Source organism: Myxine glutinosa, chromosome 1 (assembly GCF_964187855.1).
Source record: "Myxine glutinosa chromosome 1, kmMyxGlut1.1, whole genome shotgun sequence".
Classification (NCBI taxonomy): Eukaryota; Metazoa; Chordata; class Myxini; order Myxiniformes; family Myxinidae; genus Myxine; species Myxine glutinosa.
Window position 1 is genome coordinate 182,025,299 of NC_136261.1, and position 25,511 is coordinate 182,050,809.

A 25,511-nucleotide genomic window follows, 5' to 3' on the forward strand; every position below is an offset into this window, starting at 1 on the left:
TACAAAAATAAACAGGTTTATTAAACGGAATTAGTAGCATTTTCAGTTAATGATGCTATTTTTGTTTAGAAAGAATGCTCGAGGCAAGGCTATGCACTTTATGTGTGCCGTTCTAGTGATGAAATGTTTTTATTCCAATATGTGATGTTAAAAAGAAAATAATTCACAGAAAATAAATATCTGCAAATCAATATTTAACAAATATATAACCTCTGAGAGAACACACTTTCACTCACTCGATGGCTGCAAAAATATCATCAATGTCTAGGCTGGGTAAACATGTCCAAGGTACAGGTGAATGGATATTAGAAAACGTGGGAAGATGAGTGGTGGGTTTGACTGATAGTTTTTTCACAGTGGCAACCACAGGGGCCTTAACCGAGTGACCTTGAACATCCGAAGGATCGTTGGTCAAAGGATGAAGAGTTATTTGATGGGGGAGATCACATCGCTTTTCAGTCACCTCTTGAGGAATGTGGGATAAGAGTTTGCAAATGGAGCCCCGAAAAAGATTCAGTTTCTTCAGCAGTCTGGGGGGAAATTATGGGAAAGGACAAGACCCACAACAGGAATTAGCCAAGCAGGTACACAATGCTAGATTTATTTATTTATTTTTTGCTCATCCTGCATGTGAAACACCCTCTTTAGATCAAATAGCCTCAACCATCAACCACTTAAAAATACATATTGTGGAGAAATAAAAGATACAGATATTGGACAAAAAATAATAATAATGGAAGCACCAGAGTGTCTGGCAACAATAGTAAGAAGTTCTTGCAGTTAAATAATTGTGTGGGCACATTTTCCTGGCATTGCCTGGGTCCAGTCATTCCATTCGAAGGCAGGGTTTATGCAGCATGCTACGTTACCGTCCTGAGCAATTACCTGCATCCCATGATGCCAACATCACTGCATTACACATACTAGACCGGCACTCAGTCGAGCGCATAACTCCGCCAGACTGAACAGTTTACATTTTCTATCCGCCTAATACGCCGGATCTGCATCCAGACCTGGACCAAAATCAAATCGGCTTGTTCTTATCACCTACCCAAGTCATCCACCAAGTTTCGTCCGATCTGTCCATAACTTTTTGAGATATCATGCTATATATCGTTTTTGGCCGGATCATTCAATAGCGAAGAATCACTTAAAATTCTCAGATATGGATCCAGATCCAGATCTTCACAAAAATCGAATCAATTCGTCCTTGTCACACACCCAACCTGTCCACCAAGTTCTGTCTAAATCCATCCATACATTTTTGAGATATCTTGCTGACAGACATATAAACAGACAGGGATGAAAACACAAGACCCATTGACCTTCGGTGGCACTCAGAAACAAAACCGATCGCCTTAACGATAGACCAATTAGCTTACTTCAAATCATCGACAAATTCATGGAATCCTTCCTTTTCTTCAACAACTTCAACTCAGATCTTCATGAGATCATAAATTTGGATTCACACCAGGTCACTGGACATGCTGCTGCTACCTTGGACATGTTGATTCTACTCTTCAAACAATGGATGGAGACCCTCAATGTCAGACATGAGATCAGGGCCTTCTCTTAGACATATCTTGTGCTTTTGATAGTCTGGCATTCTGCCTTGTTCTCCAAATGCTCTGCCTATGGCATCCAAGGCCAACTCCACACATCGTTCACCGACTCCCTCTACTCTCATAGCCAACGTGTGGCTCTCAATGGGATCCTTTCATCTCCTCTTCTGTCATGGCTGGAGTGCTCCAGGCAGTGTTCTGGGCCCATCCTATTCCTGATCCTCATCAACAATCACTCTGATTCTGTGGAAAATCCTCTTTATCTCTTGGCTGATGACTCCACTCCCTGCCATGATATCTGTCATCCTTCAGATAGGCAGGCTGCAGCCTCTTAATCTCTGTAGACCTTGATAAAATCACAAGCTAGTCAAACACTTGGAATATGTCTTTAAATCCTGCCAAATCTCACATCCTCACGATCTCTCTCCCTGAAAGGACCATCCCCAATCTACTTTCTTAACAAACCTCTTGAAGAAGTTTTGTCACTCAAACTTTTGTGTCTCATTCTCAGCCATGATCTTTCTTCACCAAACCACGTCTCGAAATTGGCTTGGCACTAATGAACTGCTATCCACCTACAAGGCCTTCATTCACAGCTTTGATGGAATTCAGTTCTCCCCTTAGCACTGGCACTCCTACCTCACACCTTGCTCAGCTTGATGCCATGGAAACCAAGGCCTTCAAGATCATTGGAATCTCACACAATGAAGCTGAGCCCTGAGCCTATCACTTTCACATTGCAGACAGGTCAACGTGGTCACTGTCTTAGTGTCTTATACTACAGCCTTTCTGGTCTTGCACCCACTGCAAGGGTCCATGCTTTGCCCCCAACTCCCTCACCGGGTGTCTGCAGGGCACACACAGAATACCATAAACCCCCTTCGGGTGAAAAGACCTAAATCCAAAATCACCAGTCACCTTCACTCATTTGTTCCTCTTTTTCCCCACCTGTGGAACCAGCTTTGACATCCTCTTCAATCTTATTCTTCCCTCTAAGTCTTCAAGGCATCATTTCGACCATCTTTCTACCCTGTTAACCCTCCCTAAGCCCACCACTTTCCAAGTTCCCAGTTTTTTTCTTCCTGAGAGTTTGCTTCTGTATCCATCTTGTCCACCCCGTGCATTCCTCCCCGACCCCTCATTTGTCCAAGTCTTCCTCCATTTTGTCCCTCAACCCTGCTGTTGGTTTGTTTCTCCCCTCTCTTTCTACTGCACCTTCTGTTCTGTTATGTCATGATCCGTTTTATACTCTAGCTCCTCCATGAGTATTGACTTTGTATTAAACTAGAACGGCACTCTTCAAAGTTGTCACGTTGATCGATATGCCTCTGCCCACATTATTAACTCATTATACATAATTGTACCAAGTTTGATTCAAATCCCTTCAGCTGTTCTCAAGTCTCTCAGTTTTAACTGACATGACCTCTGCCCTTTGATGCTAAAATCTAGTCAGTTCATCTTTGCATCATAATATATATATTTATACCAGGTTTGGTAAAAATCCCATCACTGGTTCACGAGTTAGCTCGGTAACAGTTAGCTCTGTTAACTGTCCCGTACTGTCCCGTCTTTCTTGGGAAAACCACATTTCCAAGCTGGCCTCCAAAGCCAGTCGCCGACTGGGCATCCTCCGTCGTGCGAAGTCCTTCCTCGGCACACCTGAGCTCCTCACCACATACAAGGCTTTCATCCGCAGCTCAATGGAATACTGTTCTCCCCTATGGGCTGGTGCTCCTGCCTCACACCTGGCTCGGCTTCACGCTGTTGAATCCAAAGCTTTCAAAATCATTGGAATCTCCCGCGATGAAGCTATCTCTGAGGGCCTTTCACTCACTCACCGCAGGCAGGTAGGTGGTCTTTCTGTCTTCTACCGACTCCTCTCCGGCCTTGCTCCCCCAGCTCTCTCTGTGCTCTGTCCCCCAAATATTCCTACAGGTCACACAAGATCTGCCAGCAACCCTCTGATGGTTAAACTGCCGAAATCTCGGCTCTCTGCTCACCTTCACTCTTTCATTCCTCTTTTCTCCCGCCTCTGGAACAAACTCCCACACTCCCTTCAATCCCTCTCCTCCCTCCAGGTCTTTAAAACAGCTGTTCACCACCATCTCTTATCTTCCCCCATCCAAAATCTTGATCTTTTCTACCCCCACTAATTCACCCCAGATCCACCTTGTTTGAAATTCCAACTTCTTTCATGGAAATCCTGGCAGTGTCCATATGTTTTATACCTCTCCCACCCCCCCCCCCCTTCACATGCCTCCCCCCCGAAGCCCTCTCCCTCCCACAGATCTCTCGATGTCTCTCGGTCCCTGCTCTCAAATGTTGTGTTTGTGTCCTTCCCCCTCTCTCCCCATCTTGTCTACCGCTCCCGATGTTATTTGTTTTATGTGTCTGTTTGTCTTTCTGTGTGATTAATGTTCGCTCTTTCACGAGCCTCGATCTTTTATACAAAAAAAAACAAAAAACAAAAAACAGAATTTTTACCTAACGGGAACACTGCCCTTTGACCTCATGACCCCAAAATCTAATCAATTCATCTTTACATCATTATATATACCCGTACCAAGTTTGACTTAGATCCATTCAGCCGTTAGGTTATCGCGGGAATGAAAACCTAACACGGATGCATGGACAGACAACCCGAAAACATAATGCTTCAGGCATTGCATAAATGCATTGGCAGCACAGACACTTTGTAAAGTATATGGTACCTTACATTGATTGATGGTTTGGCCATCTTAATATTATAAATAAACAGATTTGTTGAAGGGTATGATCCTCACAAAGGGCTATCTACATATTCTTCGTCATCAAACTACGAGTTGATATTGGACATAATATAACATAATCTGTCATAAGCGTCATAATCATAAGCGTCATAAGCGTCATAATCTGTCATAAGGGATACATAAGCTGTCAAGTGAAATGCCTTTTCTTTTACTCCACACACTCCCTTCTCCTTTTCTCCCTTATTTTTCTTAACTTTCCACCTCCTCGCCCTTTTGCATGCATAATAGAGAGATTCCTCCTCATATAGGTAAAGTGGATTAATAAAATATGGAAAACAAAAACAAAACGTAATTATATTTCCCTCAGTTTAAAACCAAACATGCCCGACTTCCCGCCCGTCCTGCTGTATTACATTTTAACTCCAAAGTATTACATCACCTGCACCAAGAACATAATATACAATTGTAATGGATAAGTGATCTAGTTTCTGGATTCAAGTTGAAAGAGGGCCCTTTAAAAAAAATTCAATATATTTTAAACCCCATATCAATAAAGTAGTCTTGGTACGCACTTGTAGCCAAGGTTCTCGAGATGAATGAAGTGCCGGCATTTCAGCATCTTTGCTCTAAGGCAGCGCATTGTCACGGCATCAATCTTCCAACGCCGACGCTCTGCCACCACTGCCGAGAGTTGTTCGAGTAGGGCGCCAAATGAGGCGGCAGCCCGCACACCATTCAGGTGCAGCATCGGAGATCCATAAACATCATGTCCATTTAATTCTCGAAGAAGTTCATCAGACCTTGCAGGTCTTTTCATGACTTTGTGTGTGCCCATCCTCTCTAAAACCTGGAATATATAAATTACCATACATATTATTTGTAATTATTGCTCTGCAATCCAAATACAATTCAACCAAAATCCTTCAATGACAATCTAACAGAGTTTTCCCTCTGGAGGTGGTGGGAGGGGAATCGATGCGGAGAAAAGTGCTGTATCAAGTGAGTCATTGCTCGATATTGTTTAACACATTTTAAGCCTATCACAAGAAAATCAGGCTTGACCAGGCCTGGCAGGATGGCCTAAAGGCACACACACTCACCGCTGAACAGTCTTCGGCTGGGTTCGAATCTGGACCCAGCAATAAACGGTCATCCCTGTGTTTTCACAGGCAAGGTGATTTATCAATATATGTGCCATCCCTTAGATGGACATTAAACTGGATGACCTGTCTGCCAGCATTAGCTTGTGGACATCAAAGGTCCCACGGTGCCCTTCACAAAGAGCAGGTGAGCTATCACCAGTACCCTGAAAAAATTCCAAATTCCTGCTCTAAGATACAGGGCCACAGGCTCTAAGTCATTCATCAGCGGCAGAGCTGCACCCTCAGCTAATGATGCTGTTGAATGGGGCACAAAACATAACAGGATTTTGGGGAATACCACGCAATAGTTATCTGTCACTGATGATGCTGTGGTGTAGATGCAAATGTCCACCTTCATTGGCTGCATGACATCTTCTGGACTGCTGGGTGTAGGTTCATCTGCAAAAGAAAAACAAAAATTAAAAATTCCATTGACAGCTCAAACACTGCAAGATATCCATGAATCAAAAGGATTACATTCTTCGTATTTCCAAAACAAGAAAAAAGTAGAGTTCAGGGCACATTATACCCATGCATTAATACCTCAATTTTAATAAAATAATAATTTTACAAATAACACAATTTTACTTACTAAAGCAGTCTTATACACTGTAATAAGGCAACGTTGAGTCACAGTTTAGGAGAAGAGGCAATATTGATCACCATAGAACACAGGATCAATTGGCATTGTACATAGCTATAGGTAGTCTAGTAGGAAGACTAGGTCCCCCTGCACCCCCCGGAGATATACTTCTAATCAGTGTTTCTAGATTGGAAAAAATGTGTAGAAAATGACTAGCTATGGCCCCAAGCTGAAAAAATGTCCCACATACCATTTTTATGCAAATTACTGCTGCAAATTTTATGCAAAATTATGCAAATTTTATGCAAATTTTTGATGAGGAGTAGAGTTGAGGGGTCTTTGAGGGCTTCATCGAGGTGCTCTCGGTTGCAAGACTGGGTCATTCTGAGAAGCACAGCAGGGTCAGAGATCATGATGTTCTCCTCCTCAGTGAATCTCTCCATCAACAGCCTCTCCATTGCCTCACACACTGTTTTGAGGCAAAAGAGGGACTTTGCGTAGGCCTTTCCACTGAGAACACCTTTGAGAGATCCACTTGTTACTAGTTGTGCCTCAAAGAGAATCTCTGCATATCCAGAACCACGCATCTTGTGTCCAGTGAGCATCCCGATGTAGTTCATGGATGTGTGGAAGGGTCCAATCGTTACTACATGACTAGCAAATTCATTTGGCCAGCGCCAGATGATGGGAAGGGCTTTCATGCAGACACCCAGATCAAATGTATTCAGGACCCATCTCTGACCCACCTCAGCAGTTGCTGCCTCGGAACGCTTCAGTAGCTCACGAACAACTGCGTTGTCTGTGATCGGTCTGTGCCTGGTGCCTGCATGGCATGGCAATGGCCTGCAGCCTGTGCCTGGGCTAGGGGGTTTCACCTCTGCAACTGGTTCTCCCCCACCCAGCAAATCAACAGTCGACTACTGCACGCCTATCCACCAACCGATCACAGACAACGCAGTTGTTCGTGAGCTACTGAAGCGTTCCGAGGCAGCAACTGCTGAGGTGGGTCAGAGATGGGTCCTGAATACATTTGATCTGGGTGTCTGCATGAAAGCCCTTCCCATCATCTGGCGCTGGCCAAATGAATTTGCTAGTCATGTAGTAACGATTGGACCCTTCCACACATCCATGAACTACATCGGGATGCTCACTGGACACAAGATGCGTGGTTCTGGATATGCAGAGATTCTCTTTGAGGCACAACTAGTAACAAGTGGATCTCTCAAAGGTGTTCTCAGTGGAAAGGCCTACGCAAAGTCCCTCTTTTGCCTCAAAACAGTGTGTGAGGCAATGGAGAGGCTGTTGATGGAGAGATTCACTGAGGAGGAGAACATCATGATCTCTGACCCTGCTGTGCTTCTCAGAATGACCCAGTCTTGCAACCGAGAGCACCTCGATGAAGCCCTCAAAGACCCCTCAACTCTACTCCTCATCAAAAATTTGCATAAAATTTGCATAATTTTGCATAAAATTTGCATAAAAATGGTATGTGGGACATTTTTTCAGCTTGGGGCCATAGCTAGTCATTTTCTACACATTTTTTCCAATCTAGAAACACTGATTAGAAGTATATCTCCGGGGGGTGCAGGGGGACCTAGTCTTCCTACTAGACTAAGGTGGCCTCTTCTTCACCCCGATGTCCTCACATGCCAAGCCCTCTCATGCTATATATCCATATACATCATGGTTCTCGGAAGTATTATGAAGGCGATTTGTGTTCTACATTGTTACTCCCGCCAGGGAGTAATGCATTCAATCGTGTCCGTCCGTCCGTATGTTCGTGAACAAGATATCTGGAAAAGTTCTGAACGGATTTGGATGAAAGTTGGTGGGATGATTGCCCTTGGGATAAGGAAGAATTGATTAGTTTTTGGTGAAGCTCAGGATATTATTCCGGATCCAGGAATTTATTTGGGGAATCTTTTTTTCTGTTTTACTGCATTAAAGCTTTTATTCTTATTCTTAAATGATGTTTTTCTCCTCTAATTCCGAGATATATCAAAATAAATTCTCTGACAGTTAGGGCCTACTTTCTTTTTCATTCATTGTTTTGGGGAGAGGGGATGTTAAACAAAACGTATTATTCCAACTAAACCCACGGCAGGAGTATGCGCTCTACTGAGTGGCGTTCTAGTTCAAGTATAAAATTCAATTGAAATAAAGGTTTAAAAAGGTTAAAAACATGTATATATAATTTAATTCCGGGTTTTGTCGCCGTTTTATCCAGTATCTATTACATCACCACATCACTTAATCTAACACGTTACATTAGTTATTTGTGCCTGCTTGTGTTCTTTATAACATCCCTAAAAACAGTAAGTTTCCTGTTTGGAATGATTTTCAATTTTGCTTGACTGCCAGGCAAGTAGATAGAGTTACATGTTATAAAATATCCTGTTTCTCATGTTTCACTTAATTTTACATCCTCATTAACACTCGCAGATAGACGTGCAATAAATATGCTTGTGAAGTACAACAGGAACAGGCTGTCTTTTGATTAGAGCAGTCAGCGAGGTAATGATAAAAAACAAAAACAAATTACCTCTTTGTATGTTATAGTTATGTTTGATTTATTATTGATGAGGTAATGAACAGATATTTAAGTTTAACCCCTTTTCCAGCAGGCTCACTAAAATACAACCCTCACTCTATCGTCAACACTGTGTAACAGGCCGATCCATCCTCACCAGAGTTTTCTCTTGAAGGATGTTCAGCACATTTGATCTTTTGCAACGGTTCCACCAATCCTGCAATTTCCTCTTCTTCAGGGATAAGGAATGTTGGCTTGGGTTGATCAAGCAGGCGGTCAAGCGTTGATGCGGTGGCCTCCTCCTTTGGTTTGTCGGATAAGATTGTGTCGGCCTTTGGTCCCAACCAGACCTTGAGGTTGAGGGGGAAGGTCTTGGAATTTGAGGGGATGCTGTGCTGGCAGGTGAGCAGGCAAGCTCGGGCATGGTGCGCTGCCTCATACAAGGCCGAGAGTCGATGAAACAGAACACGAAGAAAAATTCTGCAATGGATGCATGCAACATCCACAACTTCACAACCACATTGTCTCATGGTAAAACACTACCAAGAAAAGGCCTCAACCCACTGTGATGCTACAACAGAATATGCTTTCAAGATTTTCCCCAAAATTCAACACCACATACCTCTGCCATGTCTCATCTGTCCCCCGTTAAACCCACCCCCTCCCTACCCAAAAGGATGTCTCGTCTAGTCTCGGATTTTTAAGGAAAAAGACTGGCCACAAAATACTACTTTGGGGAACTGCAGTCTCTAACTACAATGGCATTCGGTAGAGCGCATACCTCCACCAGCTGAAATGTTTACGTTTTATATCCCGATAGGCTGGATCTGTATCTGTACCCTAACCAAAATCAAATCGGCTTGTTCTTGTCACCTTACCACTCATCCACCAAGCTTCGTCCAAATCTGTCCACAACTTTTAGAGATATCGTGCTCTACTCTGTATCGTTTTTGGTACCATCTCTGTGAAAAATCACTTTTAAAATTCCAGTATCCGGATCCGGATCGTCACCAAAATCGAAGAAATTTGTCCTCGTCTCATACTCAACCTGTCCACCACATTTAGTCCGAATCCGTCCATAACCTTTTGAGATAAAATTCTCAGACAAACAGGGGTGAAAACATAGCCTCAATCCACCTGTTGGTGGCGGAGGTAATAATCTGATTTGTTCAGTGCACATGATAAAACCAAATACAAAGCTTTAGGAACCCCCACCAGCAATAATCCGACCTGCCGATGCAGATTACAGGAGAGAATTGTTTGGCCATGGTATTGGGACACAATAGCCCACTATTTTTGAATGGTGGTGTGTATATTGATAACGAGAATGACTGACCGAGCTTAAGAAACCCTGCAGTCGAAAAGGTAGACATTGTGTGCGATGTTTCTCAGCCACAAGCCAGTGATTGCAGATGCCGCTTGTGGAGCAGCAGGTTGACAATTTTTAGCCAAATCCTATTTCACTGGGAATCAATCCTGGACAATAAAACAAAACAAGAAGACGTCATGCAGAGCACGACACTTGCAAAATCCACCCCCAAAAGGTTGCCATTGATCCATCAAAATGTCCATTTCATCAAGATTAAAATTGTTGATTTTGATCAAAGCTCAGGTCAATAGGATGAAAATTGATTTTAGAAGTTTGACCTCGAGTTGACCTTCGACCTTTTGACCTCAAAATAGTTGGTTTCCCAATTCAGCGAAGCACTATGCAAATGCTGTAAAATTTTCAAGTCAATCGGATTAAAATTGAGGATTTTTCAGATGAAAATTGATAATTTTGGAAGTTTAACCTTGAGTTCACCTTTGACTTTTAACCTAAAAATAGTTGGTTTCCCTAATTAGTGACCCAATGTGCAAATGCTGTTCAGTTTTCAAGTCAATCGGATGAAAATTGATGATTTTGAAAGTTTGACCTTGAGTTGACCTTTGACCTCAAAATACTTGGTTTCCCAATTTAGTGAACAAACAAATGCTGTTCAATTTTCAAGTCAATCGGATGAAAAATGGCGATTTTAGAAATCCGACCTCCAGATGACCTTTGACCTCAAAATCAATAAACTCCTCAATTGTGACGAACTCTACAACTTGGTGAAGCTTCATGACGATCGGTTTAGAATTGTGACCTGTAGGCGAGTGACAAACAGACAAACAGACAGAATAACAAACGCAACCGAACAATATACTGGAAAAATCTTCAATTTTGCAAGTGATAAAATACCAATACCCTACTATATTATCCGTTTTGGCTCCACAAGTTTGGCTACTATATTATCCTGCTGCTCCACAAGCAGCAAAAACAGTCACGAATACTACATGTTGCAACTTCCTCTCAAGAATGCACGCCAAACATATCTGAACATTTCGACTTCTTGGGGGTGTTAATAACTGCAGTTCAGTGTACATACCGAAGACGGCTGAGCGTGCTGGTAAGGATTACATTGAATTGCACGTATTCATCCACACACAGGTGCTGCACAGTCAAGCTGGGCACTCACATTAAGGAATATAAATTTTACAATGACATTTAGCACCACGACGAGCCGATGTTTGTACAAGTGCCATAAAAGCAAAAACGTAACGACTTTTCATGTCTTGTAAATTTATGTACTAAGGTTCTTCATTCGATTTAATCAATATAAAATATCAAGCCCAAGGTCAATCTCTGACCCTTGCTCAAAATACGGCAGTCGTGAGTTCCTACGATACAGGAATCAAAGCGGAGCAGGGAAGCAATGTTGATTGTTGCAAATGGTACGGGCGGAGAGTATTGGTGGAGGGTGTCCAAGTTGAACTGGGGATCCTCAAGAGGCGACCGGTTCACAAAGGATACAGGAAGGCACGGGAGATCATCTCGAGTGTGTGCACAAGAAGCCAGGAAGCTCCCATGGTACGAAACAGCAGCCATTCCAACCACTGCTTGTCCGGGACTTTCAATGAACAACCGTCATCACTCTCTGTGATACTGAGCAAAAACAAGTAGATTACGATCTCAAGTGCACTTTTAACAAAAACACGCACAAAAAAGACCACAACTGAGTATGATGTTGGTCGAGTATGAGGACAACAGAGTGGCATTCCATACATTGTGGGTTCAAATATCGTCTTCAGTTGTCATACCCTTCCTCCTGTCCATGGTCCACTGAATTTTGTGGTGAGGCAGTTGCCCTGAAACAACCTGCATCTGCCTCTTGGAAGGCAAATCCAACTGAAGGCAATCTCAGTTCCTTTCACAAAGCTCAGAACAAGTGTGTGTCTACCCTCAGGAGAGCCAGGAAACAATATCTCTCCACTCTCAAGACTGAACTCTCAAACCTGTCTCCCTCCTCCAAATCCTGGTGGTGTCTGGTCAAATCTGTTTCTGGAGTTTGTCACCCCTCCAATCTCCATCCCCTCCCTCACCTCAAATGGATACACAGCCAACACCACACATGACAAACCCGAATGCCTCAACTCTGTGTTTACCTCAACATTTTGTGTCCCAAACCCATCTCTCTCTGTACCCACAGTACCCATTCGTACCCAGCTGCTCCTGGACTCTGGGTCCTGATCTCCTGACAAGCTGGAGAAGTTTCTGTCAAACCTCAACTCTGATTCTGCAATTGGACCAGACGTCCAGTGGCAGAAGTCCACAGGTTCTAAATTCTTGCTCTGCCGCTCTTTTACAGACACTCTCAATTCTATTCACCCTCTCTTTTGCTCAAGGTCGTGTTTGCCTCAATATCTTGTGTCCCAAACCCGTCTCTCTGTGTACCCACTGTACCCAGTCGAACCCAGCTGCTCCTGGACTCTGTGTCCTTCTCTCCTGACAAGGTGGAGAAGTTTCTGTCAAACCTCGACTCTGATTCTGCAACTGGACCAGATGGCATCAGCCCACGGGTCCTAAAATCCTGCTCTGCCGTTCTTACACACCCTCTCTCAATTCTCTTCACCCTCTCTTTTGCTCAAGGTCATCTGCCATCTGCATGGAAATCAGCCAACATTACCGCTTTACACAAGAAAGGTGCAAAAACAGATCCTTGCAGCGACAAACCAATCAGCCTGCTCCCAATAATCAGCAAGGTCATGGAATCGATCATCGCTTCTGACATCAAATCCTTCCTCTTCTCCAAAGGCTTGATCTCGGATCATCAATTTGGAGTCAAACCAGGCCATTCCACTGTGGACATGCTGCTTCTGCTGTCTCAACAATGGATGAGGTCCTCAATGCCAAACAGGAAATCAGAGCTGTCTCCCTTGACATATCTCGTGCCTTTGATACTGTCTGGCACCCCGCCCTGCTCACCAAACTCTCCTCCTAATGGTATCCATGGAAACCTCCACACATGGCTTGCTTCCTTTCTGGTCGCAGTCAATGTGTGGCCCTGCATATAATTCTCTCTTCTCCCCTTCCTGTTCAGGTTGGAGTTCCTCAAGGCAGTGTTCTGGGCCCTGTGCTTTTTCTGGTCCTCATTAATGATCTCTCCGACTCTCTGGAAAATCCTTTCTATCTCTTTGCTGATGACTCCACTCTCTGCCGCTCCATATCCCAACCCTCAGATCGGCAAGCAGCAGCCTCTTCACCCTCTGCAGACCAGGACAATATCACAAACTGGTCAAACAAGTGGAACATGTCTTTCAATCCTGACAAATCTCACACTCTCACTTTGTCTCTCTGGAAAGACCGTCTGGACAACCCTCCCATCTACTTTCTGAACAATCCTCTCCAAGAAGTTCTGTCACTCAAGCTTTTGGGTCTCACTATCTGCCATGATCTTTCCTGGGAAAACCGCATTCCCAAGCTGGCCTCCAAAGCCAGTCGCCGACTGGGCACCCTCCGTCATGCGAAGTCCTTTCTGGGAACTTCTGAGCTCCTCACCACATACAAAGCTTTCATCCGCAGCTCAATGGAATACTGCTATCCCCTCTGGGCTGGTGCTCCTGCCTCACACCTAGCTCGGCTTCATGTGGTTGGAAACCAAAGCATTCAGAATCATTGGAATCTCCCACGATGAAGCCGATTCTGATGGCCTTTCTCTCTCTTACCGCAGGCAGGTAGGTGGTCTTTCTGTCTTCTACCGACTCCTCTCCGGCCTCGCTTCCCCTGTTCTGTCTGTGCTCTGTCCCCCAAATATTCCTGCAGGTCGCACAAGATTTGCCAGTAACCCTCTTCTGGTGAAACTGTCAAAATAAGCCTCTCTGCTCACCTTCATTCCTCTTTTCTCCTGCCTCTGGAAAAAACTCCCAAACTCTCTTCAATCCCTCTCCTCCCTCCAGGTCTTTAAAACAGCTGTCCACCCCCATCTCTTATCTTCCACATTCAAAACCTTGATCTTTTCTACCCCCGTTAAAACACCCCAAATCAGCCGCTTTAAATCTCCAACTTCTCCCCCAGCCCTCCCCCTTCCACAGATCTACCGACATCCTTGTTCTCTACTGTTGTTGTGCTTGTGTGTTACCCTCTCTCCCCCTCTTGTCTCCCGCTCCCTTCATTGTATGTTTTATGTGTCTGTGCATGTTTTCATGTTCAATGTGTTAGCCTCTTACAGGACCCTCGATTCTGTATACAAAAAAAAAGAAAAAAAAAAAGGATAACTCAGAGATATTAACGATTTGGATTCAAACTATTGGAAACTAAGTTAATCTCAGGAGAAATAACATATCACAACTAGACTGGATTGCTGGTAAAAAAAAGCCAAACAAATGGCTCATTAATGATCTTCTATACAGGGTCATTGTGCTTGCCTAATGGAGTATGGTCCACATGCCAGTTGAATCTTAATCTCTCAAAGGAAACTTTTAATTGTTTAAACTTTAGGTGATGTTAATGGTTCGTCTGCAGCCAGTGGTTGCTTGACTGCATCATTTTCTGGGGGTGCGGCTGTGCCTCTGATGCAGTGCCCCCCATTACCAGTCAGCTGGCACTCATTTTGCCGACTTCAGAAGGATGACAGGCTGAGTCAACCCACCTGGTGTTAATTCAATGGCATCACAGGGGCTTGAACTCAGAACCATAATATCTCAAGCCAGCCACCTTAACTGTTAATCCACCACCAGGCTTAACTTTAGGTGATAAGTTAGGCAGATGAGGAGGTATGCGTTTGCTTTACAAAACCAAAAACCAAAAATGATCAGTATAAAATGCAAATTTGTAGATTTTTTAAAATCAATTACACTTGTGTATAAAATGCTCCTATAGATTGTCAGACCTTTGGCAGGAGATATTGAGCCTCCGTAACCAGTGATCCAGGTGCATGGCTGAAAGGCGGCGTAAGTCTCGCACAACCTGTTGGACAAGGTGAAAGGAAAGGAAGAAACGAAGAAAAGAGCTACAACTGGCTCCAGCAAATGGGATGTGTTTTCACATATAGTACTAATGATCTGATTAAGGAGAAGATTAGGGTTATGAAACCATGGCCATTTTTTGTTGGGAGGAAGGGAGCCACACACTGTCAGAGATTATTCTTTTTAGGGATGCACAGACCTTTCCGATCCAACATACCATACTCTGTTACAGAGTATCAGTACTTTTCTTGTTTCTTGTTCAAACATGCAGTTTATTGGCCTGTCGGACGCTGGGAAGTTTGCCATCCCTCTCCGAGAAGTAGTTATGGCAAGGATTCGTAATTTGTAATCTCGTAATTTGTTCATGGTACAGGCAATAGCTTGCCTACTCTTCGCGAAGGACACCTTGGGATCTTTAACGTCCACCTACTAATGCCGGCAGATGAGACACAGTTTATCATCCATCCGAGGACCGGCACACACATTGATGAATCATGTAGCCCGTGAAACACCAGGATGATCGTTAATAGCTGGTCTAAGATTCAAACTCAGGCTAGACAGCCTCGAGGATGAGTGTGCGTATCTCTATGCTGTCCTACTAGCTTTGCATCACTGCTGATGGGCAATTTCTAGTAAAAATGTGAATCACACCCAGAGTTCTACACAGTTTATCAATGGTGAGCAGGGAGTACCGGGCATTGCCCGGTGCTGTTATAATCCAGTTGACATTTTGAATAAATAAATAAGAAAATTCTATATATTTTTGTGGGGGCCGAAAACACTTCAATACGCCCTCTAAGGAATGGGATCGGGATCATTTAATATTACCATTCACAAAGCTACAAAGGCTTAGGCACTTTAGAGCGATTTTTAAAAAATCCCCAAAAATCCAACTTGCTTTTTAAAATGTTACGGCGTAGCCCGTAGAGCAATGGTGTCTGGAACAGCATTTGTCTGTCCGTCCGGTGTATGTATGTATGTATGCATGCATGTATGTATGTCCCATCCGCCTGAATTTTGTGGGTTTATTCCCTTTAAAATTAGTTTTCTCTGCAACCATTGGTCCGATTGATACAACATTTTCACCATAGGAGCGCATCCTCCTGTATAATTTTTAATGATAATTATGACATCATAGGTCACTTGGCATGGGCGCCATCTTGGAATAAACAAAAAAAAATTGCACCTCTATATCTCTGAAACCATTCCATGGAAAAAATTGAAACGTGGCTCATTGTAAAGAACTCCGCATGGGGAATACGTGTTGTTAACAATGACGTCATTGGTGACGTAATTATGACGTAATAATTAAACAGGGACAACACTTAGTCTCAGTTGAAATTTTAAATTTTAAATCAGTTTCAGTCAAATCAGTTGAAATCAAATCAAATCAGTTGAAATCAGTTTGAAATCTATTGAGCATGATATACACAATAATTATATTAGAGAATGTAAATTTATGATGTCATCGCTCACGTGGTCTGGTCCCAATTTGCTCACTCCCTTTTCCCACCTCTTTACCCCACCTCTCTCCCCTCAAATTCCCTACCCCTCCTCTCTCTCCTCCAATCTCTTCATATTCCCATCACAAAGTGACTATTTCCCAGCACTGCCGGGTACCTTTGCTAGTCTAATATATAAAGAAGAAAGTTTGTTTGTTTATGCATTCAGATCCTGCAAGAACCAGTGCAATCAAACTTTGCATGGCCTTCTCGAGGAAGGTCGAGGGATATGTGAGGAGAATTTTTTTTTTTACCCCAGATAAAATCAGATAATTGGCTTTTAGGCCTTGATCGGGTCTTGTCCGATACACTGCATGGGTTTTTTCCCCGGGAGTGATCGAGTAATATGTATTGTGAAGATCGTATGTTGAGGTTGTAGTGATTTGTTGTCAACAACACCAATTTAACTACTGCATTATTTCATCGAATTTCCAGAGGGAAACGCCGGTTCCTTCAGTTAGAATGAAGAGGATTGCGGAAAAAACATATTGTCGCGTGACTCCCCCTTGGTTAATACCGGGGAAATCACGGACATAGTAAGGGCATTTTATGAGATATTTCACAAATCTGTTAACTAAATTGTTACCAAAAAATTTCTTCACCAATATGTTTGTAAAGGTGTGTAATAACATGTGTTAAAATGTTGAAGTTCAACTCCCGTGGGAAACCCAGAAAAAAAGCTGTTGAATTCGGGTACCGAAAAATTATTTTCGAGAATTTTTATTTTTTTTTAATCGGCCCTTAAGTAACTTATGAGGGGTCAAATAAGGGTTTTTCATGATTCTGAGTTGATTGTTAACATTTATATTTTCACTTTTACATTTACACACAAAGTAGCTTTTATTTCACATACATATATAATACTCAAGAGTTATTTCTCATTCACAATGTCAGAAGTTTCAACAGTCATTGTCTGTCTTCTTCAGACTCAACAACATCATGACTGCAGTTTCTGCATGTAATGCCATTACAGACTCCACAGGCCGAGATGCACGTGACCCCATTCTTCTTGCAGCTGCATCGCCGGTTGCTGCAATCTCCAAGATAAGACTTCAGCAGGTGAAAACCACCCAACCTTGGAATGACGGGTAGATTTGCCTGCTTTATTATATTCACAGCCTTCAGCCAAATCGGAGGATCAAAGGTCACTATAGCGACCCCAGCGCGCCGTATGCACTCTTTCAGAGTGGTGAAGATGGTGTTGAGGTCATTAGGGTCTCCTTCAATAACTGGGAGGAACTCGATCTGTGTGCTCTGCTTTGCATCATTAGCATGGATTCTCTTCATCCAGCCATTCCAGTTGGAGTGTGGGAACTCAGGATCGTTGGCTTTGATCACCCACCCCGCTGCCCAGAGTGTGTCACCTGGAGTGAGGAGTGGCTGATCATGAGCCAGGGAGGAGGAAAGCTCAGCGAGGGGGAGAAACATGATCGCGTTCGTTCCTATCTGTTTCCTGTTCGTAAATGGAATAATCTTTACTTCAGTTCCTCTCAGGATCTTAGCTTTGTCGAGTGCCTTCAACTTCACCCGGGGGAAAGCTGCTGTTGTCTGTGGATCTGGCAAAGGTGGTGCCGGAGAGGTGACTTCGATCCAACCCATTGAGTGAAAGGGAGTGTTTCCGTGAATAGAGACAATGTTTAAATCTATATTGTCTCCAACAAACTGAGTGACTGCATTGTTTGTTTCCCCAACCTCCATAAAGACCACCTGATCATTACTTGACAATTCACTTTCACTGGCTGGCACTTTGGCTGTCATCACTGATTGATCCTCAAGCGCAGCATCAACCGCAACCTCATCATTGACCTGTTCATCGGTTTCCTCCACAATGGTGTCAAGAGTGCCAGAAGTATCTGGAACATCATCTCCACTCCTACTATTAAGGAAGCAGTATTTGTAGTTTTGTGTCTCCGTGTAAGACTCAGTGTATCCCAGCCGGTGGAACTTGTTGAGCCTCCATTTTGACCCAAATCTATGATCAAGTTGTATGGCAAGCCCCATTTGGTGTGGCAATACTCCAGACCGAGGTCGACAGGCCTTAATAAAATTCTGCCCCCAAACGGCAACTCTTTCGTCTGTCTTGACAATCGGTCTCAAGAACATCTGAAGGCTTGCAGGAACAAGTGTCAGCTGACTATCGATGTCAGTCATACTGTGTGTGGTGGGGTATGACTTTGGACCTAAATCAATCAAGGCAATATCATTGGATATGAACTTGAGTGCCGTCTTTATGATCTGAGTCTTCTCATCTCCATGGTCAAGATTAGCATGATGCCCTCGCAGAATATTGTCGGTGCCATCTTTGAGACAGAGTACATCTGCCCTTCTTTCCTGTGTTGTGAAATACAAGGTGTCTTCGTATTTCTCTAGAAGTTTTATCTTTAGCCAATGCTTTGAATAAGAAAGGCTCTTCTCTGGTGACTGATCAAACTCCTGCAGCTTTTCATGGACTTGGTCCATGCTCTAATTCTGAGTCTAACCATTCGCAGAATTCAATAAAAACTGCCTCTCGCTCCTCATCAATACTCCTCTGTCCTCTCTTCCTTTTTCCTTCCTCATCAGTCTTGGACAAACTGTCACCTCTCGCAAACATAAGTTTGCATCGCAAATGGTACAGTGTTTCTTCTGCTACCAAGTCGTTGATCCCTTCCAGGCGTCCAGTGACTTCAGTGCCCCAGTCATCCCCGCGACTCCGTGCTGTCTTCAGCAAGCTTGCCTTCAGTGTATCTGCAGTCAAATTATCTGGCACTCTGTATTTCTTTCTAGCTTGTGCTGGATTATTTTTGTAGAGCTGGGCTGGTTGGTTGCAAAGAATGCATACATCCTTATACAGGAGGTCAACTGACTGTGATCTTCTAGAACTGCAGCCAGTTGATGAACTGAACTCACAAGTAGTGCGTCTTCTCTTCAACTTTGATGACTCTTTCTCTGCCTTTGATGCTTGAGCTGACTTCTTGGTGGTTGCAACAAAGTTGTTGTACAGATCATTTTTACACTTCTGGTGGTACCTCAGTTTTCCTTCCTTTTGAGCCTCCTTCATACGTTCCACAACAGTAACATTTTCGACAGTTTCTGCTTGTTTCAATAAAGTTGAGTATCCCTTTGGAGTTGCCTGTATGAGCCTTTCAGCTGGTGTATCCGAGCGTGCACAGATGAAGCAATTGAGCACAGGTGGAGTTACGTCTTCATCCATATTGCTAGACTCCATGTCCTGCAAAGTAGAAAATGAGATATATTTAGAAATTATTTTTCCACAAAGGAGTGTCTGTGGTGAAATATAAATGTTAACAATCAACTCAGAATCATGAAAAACCCTTATTTGACCCCTCATAAGTTACTTAAGGGCCGATTTAAAAAAATAAAAATTCTCGAAAAAAATTTTTTGGTACCCGAATTCAACAGCTTTTTTTCTGGGTTTCCCACGGGAGTTGACCTTCAACATTTTAACACATGTTATTACACACCTTTACAAACATATTGGTGAAGAAATTTTTTGGTAACAATTTAGTTAACAGATTTTCATATGTTTCCCTTACTAACAGCCAAAGCCAGCTTCAACTCCAAAGGCGTTCAGTTCAATAGCGGATTTTATATCTACACGCGGGGGAAAGAAAGAAGATGAGGATGCCGAAGCTTACCTGTCGCGATCCCGCTGGGCAGTCTTCAAACCTGTGGAAAATAAACTCGAACAAAACGCGGATTTAAAATGTACAAAAATAAACACGTTTATTAAACGGAATGCTGGTAGCAAGAAACGCACCTGTAAATAAATGTCCTAAATGGAGTGCTCCCTCACCAGACTTAGAAATACAAAGGGAAGATAAACAAAAATAACCGTGTGTGTAACTTAGCTCTGACTCGCTCGCGGTCTCGTCCAACTCGTCCGGTGCGTTGGCGGGAACCGCGCGGCCGTTGGCGCGAAACCAGGCCTCACACACCCCCGTTCACGAGGCCCCACCGCTCTCCATCGGCCAGCTGCACGTCGTTTCCGCCTGCCAAACTCAGCCTCCTCACAACTCGGTCCCCCCTTTCCTCCCCTTGCCCCCCATCTTACCCAATCCCGCCTCCCCTCCACCCCCTCCCCTCCCATCCCCTCACCCCCCTTTCTCCCCCCCTTTCCCCGCCCGGAACTTCTGCTAGTACACTATATAAGAGAGCCTTTGGCCTGTGTGTCACCATCTTTCTCAGAGATGGCTGAGCAGATATTTGTCAAACTCTGAGATGTTCATCAGTGAGTGCTTGGGAGTGTTTTAGGCAAAAAAAAAAACATTTTTGAAAAAAAAGAAGTTTGTTTTTTTTGGATTTAAAAAAAAGAGAATTAATACAAAAATCGCTCCATAGTGCCTAAGCCTTTTTGATTAATGACAGTTATATACAAGTACGCATTCGCATAAATAAATACAAAACAATCACCAGACATTTGGACACAAATAATAAAACAATTCCGCAAGCAGTCAAAGTTGGTGGTAAGGCTTCTTCTTCTTCCTCAACGTCATCATACTTAACTCAGAAACGTGATTAACGGCACATTCACCTGCATATATTCAACGAAAAGGTAAAATGATGATTTGACATTTGTGACGGATTCTGATTTGAATGTTATTGTTTTTACATTATATTTGCCCTCATTTCAAATATGTTAATGTTTCTTTTTTGCTTGAGCAACACCAGGTACTTCAGCTATAAACACTTATGTATTTTACTCGGGGTACAAATACAAATACAACTTTGTCTGGGGGGGTAACATAGGCTATGTGGCGGCAGCCTTATTCGGGGGTGTGGTGGACCGGGAGAGGGGCGTAAATTCTCTACGTAAATGTGGACTGTGTAGCACCATCTGGTGTTGGTCGCAGAGGGTATTACAATTTCCTTTTTTACCTGGGAAACACTGAGGTTAAAGGTTATTACAATTTCCTTTTTTACCTGGGCAACACTGAGGTAAGAGGGTATTACAATTTCCTTTTTTACCTGGGCAACACTGAGGTAAGAGGGTATTACTATTTCCTTTTTTACCTGGGCAACACTGAGGTAAGAGGGTATTACAATTTCCTTTTTTACCTGGGCAACACTGGGGTTAAAGGGTATTACAATTTCCTTTTTTACCTGGGCAACACTGGGGTTAAAGGGTATTACAATTTCATTTTTTACCTAGCCAACACTGAGGTAAGAGGGTATTACAATTTCCTTTTTTACCTGGGCAACACTGAGGTTAAAACACTCTTTGCATGGGAAATTGTTTTCCTTTTCGTCCCCCCCCCCAAACGGAGGGGCGTGTCAAAGCCAACCCCCCCCAAAAGATGTATATGTAGTATATCCTACTCCTCCCCCTAACCCTTCCACTCCTTCCACTCCCTTCCTCACCCCTTCCCCTCCTCTCCGGCAACGCCGGGTGTATGTGTGTGTGTGTGTGTGTGTGTGTGTGTGTGTGTGTGTGTGTGTGTGTGTGTATATATATATATATGTATATAGATATATATATATATATATATATATATATATATATATATATATATATATATATATATATATATATATTTGCGGTTTTGAGCACCCCTCACTTTGTAAATACTTGTAAATAATATTCCATCATTTAAAAGGTTAAAGGTCGCACCCATAGTTAGTTCATATGCAACACATAGGACACCATAGGAACTTTAGTTATTTCCTTATTATGTGTCAGATAAGGCAGTGTTCCCAATAGTTGAATCTACGTTGCATCAATTAAATAAGATAGGCCCCATTCGCTTCCTTTCCAATCTCTCTCTCCCAATTCTATTACGCGTTTCCGCTTGCCAGCAGCGTTCGCTGCGTTGAGCTGACGTTTTCTCAAACAAACGCCATTAACCACGCGGTCAAGCTCGAGGAAGAAGGGGGCGGAGCGCCGGGAATGAGGCGTGGCCCTGTCAACTAGCCGTCAAGGGCGGAGCCGGTGAGGCCTCGCTAACCAACCAGGGCTGAGGTGAGCTCGCTGGCTGGCGTGGTTTAAAAGTGCGCGCATTGATCTCAAAGCGCATTATATAAGCGCAAGCGCCAAACCCTTTTACGGACTGCGCAGGGGACCGTCGATGATACGGACTCGTTGGGAAAGGCGCTTTATGAACTTTTTGATCGGGAGGCGTGCTTGTTTCGAAGGACTGCGCCGGGGGATTGTATTCTACGAACTGCTTGTAAAGGACTGCGCAGGGGACTATCGATATCGATTGTAACGGACTGCACGAGGGACTGCTTATTGTGGAGGACTGCGCAGGGGACCGTCGATGATATGGACTCGTTGGGAAAGGCGCTTTATGAACTTATTGATCGGGAGGCGCGCTTGTTTCAAAGAACTGCGCCACAGACTGCTTATTGTAATGGACTGTGCAGAGAGAGCTTTGTGATACGAACCTTGTTCGGGAGAGAGAGCGTTGGCACAAGCTACATATTACGTACGTCCGCTCTGTAAAGTCCGCTCGTGGTCAACGACGACGCGGCGCGCTGCCGGCCTGCTTCCATCACCACCATGGCATGAGTCGGGACCGGACTAGGAGCCTGACCATCTGCCTGGACCTTCCTCCCCTACCACTACAATTCCGTGTGAGTGTGTCTGTTTGTCCTGGGGTTATAAGTTAAGACCGTATAGATAAGATTGCCCTGTGTCCTTTTGTTTCTTCTTCCTCCTGTATATTCCTTTAGTTTCCTCTTCGGGTTTTTGTACATAATAAATAAACCCTTATTTGTTCTTCCTACACTCTGGTTTCCTCTTATCCGATCGTTTTAGTCTTTTCTTGATTGAGTACCTGTGGCACGATTTGGAAACCGCTCAGGATCGGGTTAGTCTTTGTTAATGGCTCGGGCCGCGGATTGCTAACCGCTCGGCAATTTCCATCTTATCCGTGGTTCGAGCGGGAGTTATTTCCCTGCTTTACGGTCGGGTTAGTAAGTAGGTATTTGGGACTTCATTGACCAATCGCCCTAGCTAATTCCGACCGGAAGGAGCGTCATAGCTTCCAGGATTGGGGGACGGCCAGCTTAAAAGACAAGGGGATTAACCCCCCCCCCCCCCTGATAAGGGGAGCGTCAACCCCCGAATCCGCAACAATATATATATATATATACATACATACATACATACACACACATACACACACACACACACACACACACACACACACACACACACACACCACAAAATAAATAAGAGACAGGTGGTGGTGGTGACCTGCTCTGCCGCGCGGTAAGGATGATGATGGCTCAGAGAGAGACGTCGGGAGAAGAGGATTCTTCGCAAGATTGTGACGTCCGAGCACAGACCAGGACAAGTCAACACCAAGAGCACCCTCTCCGAGGGTTCACACAGCGCACCCAAGGCGGCTGCACACACGGACACACGAGCAATGGCGACGCGTAGCAAGCAGAGATCATCATACTCACACTGGTGTATCCAATGCGTGCAAAGAGCGACACCGACCCTGCAGGTTACGGTCTTTTTTTACGATACAGAGATCCGCAGGAGGATCAAACACCGCCATGTTCCAGGGCTCCGTAACCATGGCAGCGAACGTTTAGTCTGGAAACTTCCAGAAGAGCCAAAGGTCACGTCCCCAACCCCGATCTAGCACTCCAAGTACATCTTCACCAAACTAAGATGTCAGCGAACTCGAACTCTCCCTCTTTTATTCGCCAGAACACTACGGGGGGTGTAATGGTGGATCCACGCGTCTTGTTACCGTCTGCGAGCAAATAAAAGAACATTTATTATTACATTAGTTGTAATTTTGGATTGAATGGAAACAGGAATATGTACATACTACATCCCATTACAATAAATTACAATCAACAAAAAAACATAAAACAACATACGGAAGTAGCGAGAATATAATACGGAGCGCCTCCTCAAACGCAATCAGCCGTGAAGGAAACTAAATGATATGTTGTTGATGTAGCGAATAAAACCCCCTCTGGCCGGCATGCCCGGGCGTGTGGTGTGAGTGGAGAACTACGGTGGCCGTGGTGAATTAAAAACCCCCGAAAGTAGCCGTGGATGAAGAAGACGTACGGAATTACCTGTGACCAATTTAAAACGGCGGTCGTGAAGTTTGAAGGAAAATCACAACGGAGGCCGTATGAATCTAAAAGTTGATGCGATGGCGGCCTGAAAAGTAAAACGCGCTACGGTGGCCGTCTGTTAACTAAAACGCGCTACGGTGGCCGTCTGTTAACTAAAACGCGCTATGGTGGCCGTCTGTTAACTAAAACGCGCTACGGTGGCCGTCTGTTAACTAAAACGCGCTACGGTGGCCGTCTGTTAACTAAAACGCGCTACGGTGGCCGTCTGTTAACTAAAACGCGCTACGGTGGCCGTCTGTTAACTAAAACGCGCTACGGTGGCCGTCTGTTAACTAAAACGCGCTACGGTGGCCGTCTTTAACTAAAACGCGCTACGGTGGCCGTCTGAAAAGTAAAACGCGCTACGGTGGCCGTCCGAATGCAAAAAAGGACTACAGTCGCCGTCTGAAACACTGAATTGAAAATATATAGAACGCTCATACTCCGTGAAAAGTGTAGCCGCCGTGTCGCCATCTTGGTTAGCACGACTCGACCAACTCACTTCGCGGAACTCGTTTGTTTTGAACGTGTCCCAGATTTTAAAAGCCAGACTGGTGTATCCAATGCGTGGCACCCCCAGTGCGTGGCACCAGGACATACCTGCCACCGACCCCCACTCAGTAGAGGATTATTTTTCTTGCATGTGCATCTCAGGGTGCTGCAGTCAGCCTGATAGTTGCACCTGATCACCTGCAGCACTCAGGACTCCTAATTAAAATGCCATTTTGTGCGGCAATAAACTACTCCAATCGGTTACGGAAGAGTTGTGGAAAGACGTTTCACAGTTGTTTCAAAGACGTTTAATTCAAAGTCCATAGTGCTATGGAAGTACATAAAGTAGGTCCATCATGGCATTATTTTGATACGTAATAAAAGGACAGCTAAATTCATGTTTTCAATTTTGACCAAAAACAAATCATTGTGAAATAATTTGGACAGACTCTTCGCAAGTTTCATGAAAATGTCCCGAGTTCTTCACGCTCCCAAATTAACAATATTTGTTCTCGAATTTTTTTTTGTGAAAAGGAAAGGATAAAGGAAAGTGTTGTAGTAACTGCGATAGGTTTCCTATTGAAAAACGATCGCACAAAAGGTGAAAAAACGCAATCGCTTT

At 43.9% G+C, this 25,511-nt stretch overlaps 1 protein-coding gene across 4 annotated transcripts; it reads right to left on the reverse strand.

Moving 5' to 3' along the window:
- RMP64 (ribonuclease MRP subunit p64) lies at nucleotides 1-24,482 on the reverse strand. 4 transcript variants are annotated; one of them, XM_078780998.1, is made up of 10 exons: nucleotides 24,356-24,482; nucleotides 23,760-24,021; nucleotides 23,511-23,662; nucleotides 14,735-14,811; nucleotides 11,380-11,511; nucleotides 10,955-11,032; nucleotides 8,704-9,026; nucleotides 5,786-5,832; nucleotides 4,864-5,138; nucleotides 1-530 (listed from the first exon to the last, which is right to left on the reverse strand). In XM_078780998.1, the coding sequence occupies exons 2-10, from the start codon at nucleotides 23,839-23,841 to the stop codon at nucleotides 233-235; spliced, it is 1,464 nt and encodes a 487-aa protein (XP_078637124.1). In that variant the 5' UTR covers nucleotides 23,842-24,021; nucleotides 24,356-24,482; the 3' UTR covers nucleotides 1-232. The 4 variants fall into 4 exon arrangements, with proteins under 4 accessions (XP_078637124.1, XP_067979458.2, XP_078637135.1 ...); XM_068123357.2 differs by having other exon boundaries at nucleotides 23,760-23,979; nucleotides 24,356-24,467; XM_078781009.1 differs by having other exon boundaries at nucleotides 23,760-23,979; nucleotides 24,152-24,467.
- Between the last annotated feature and the right edge of the window lie 1,029 nt (nucleotides 24,483-25,511).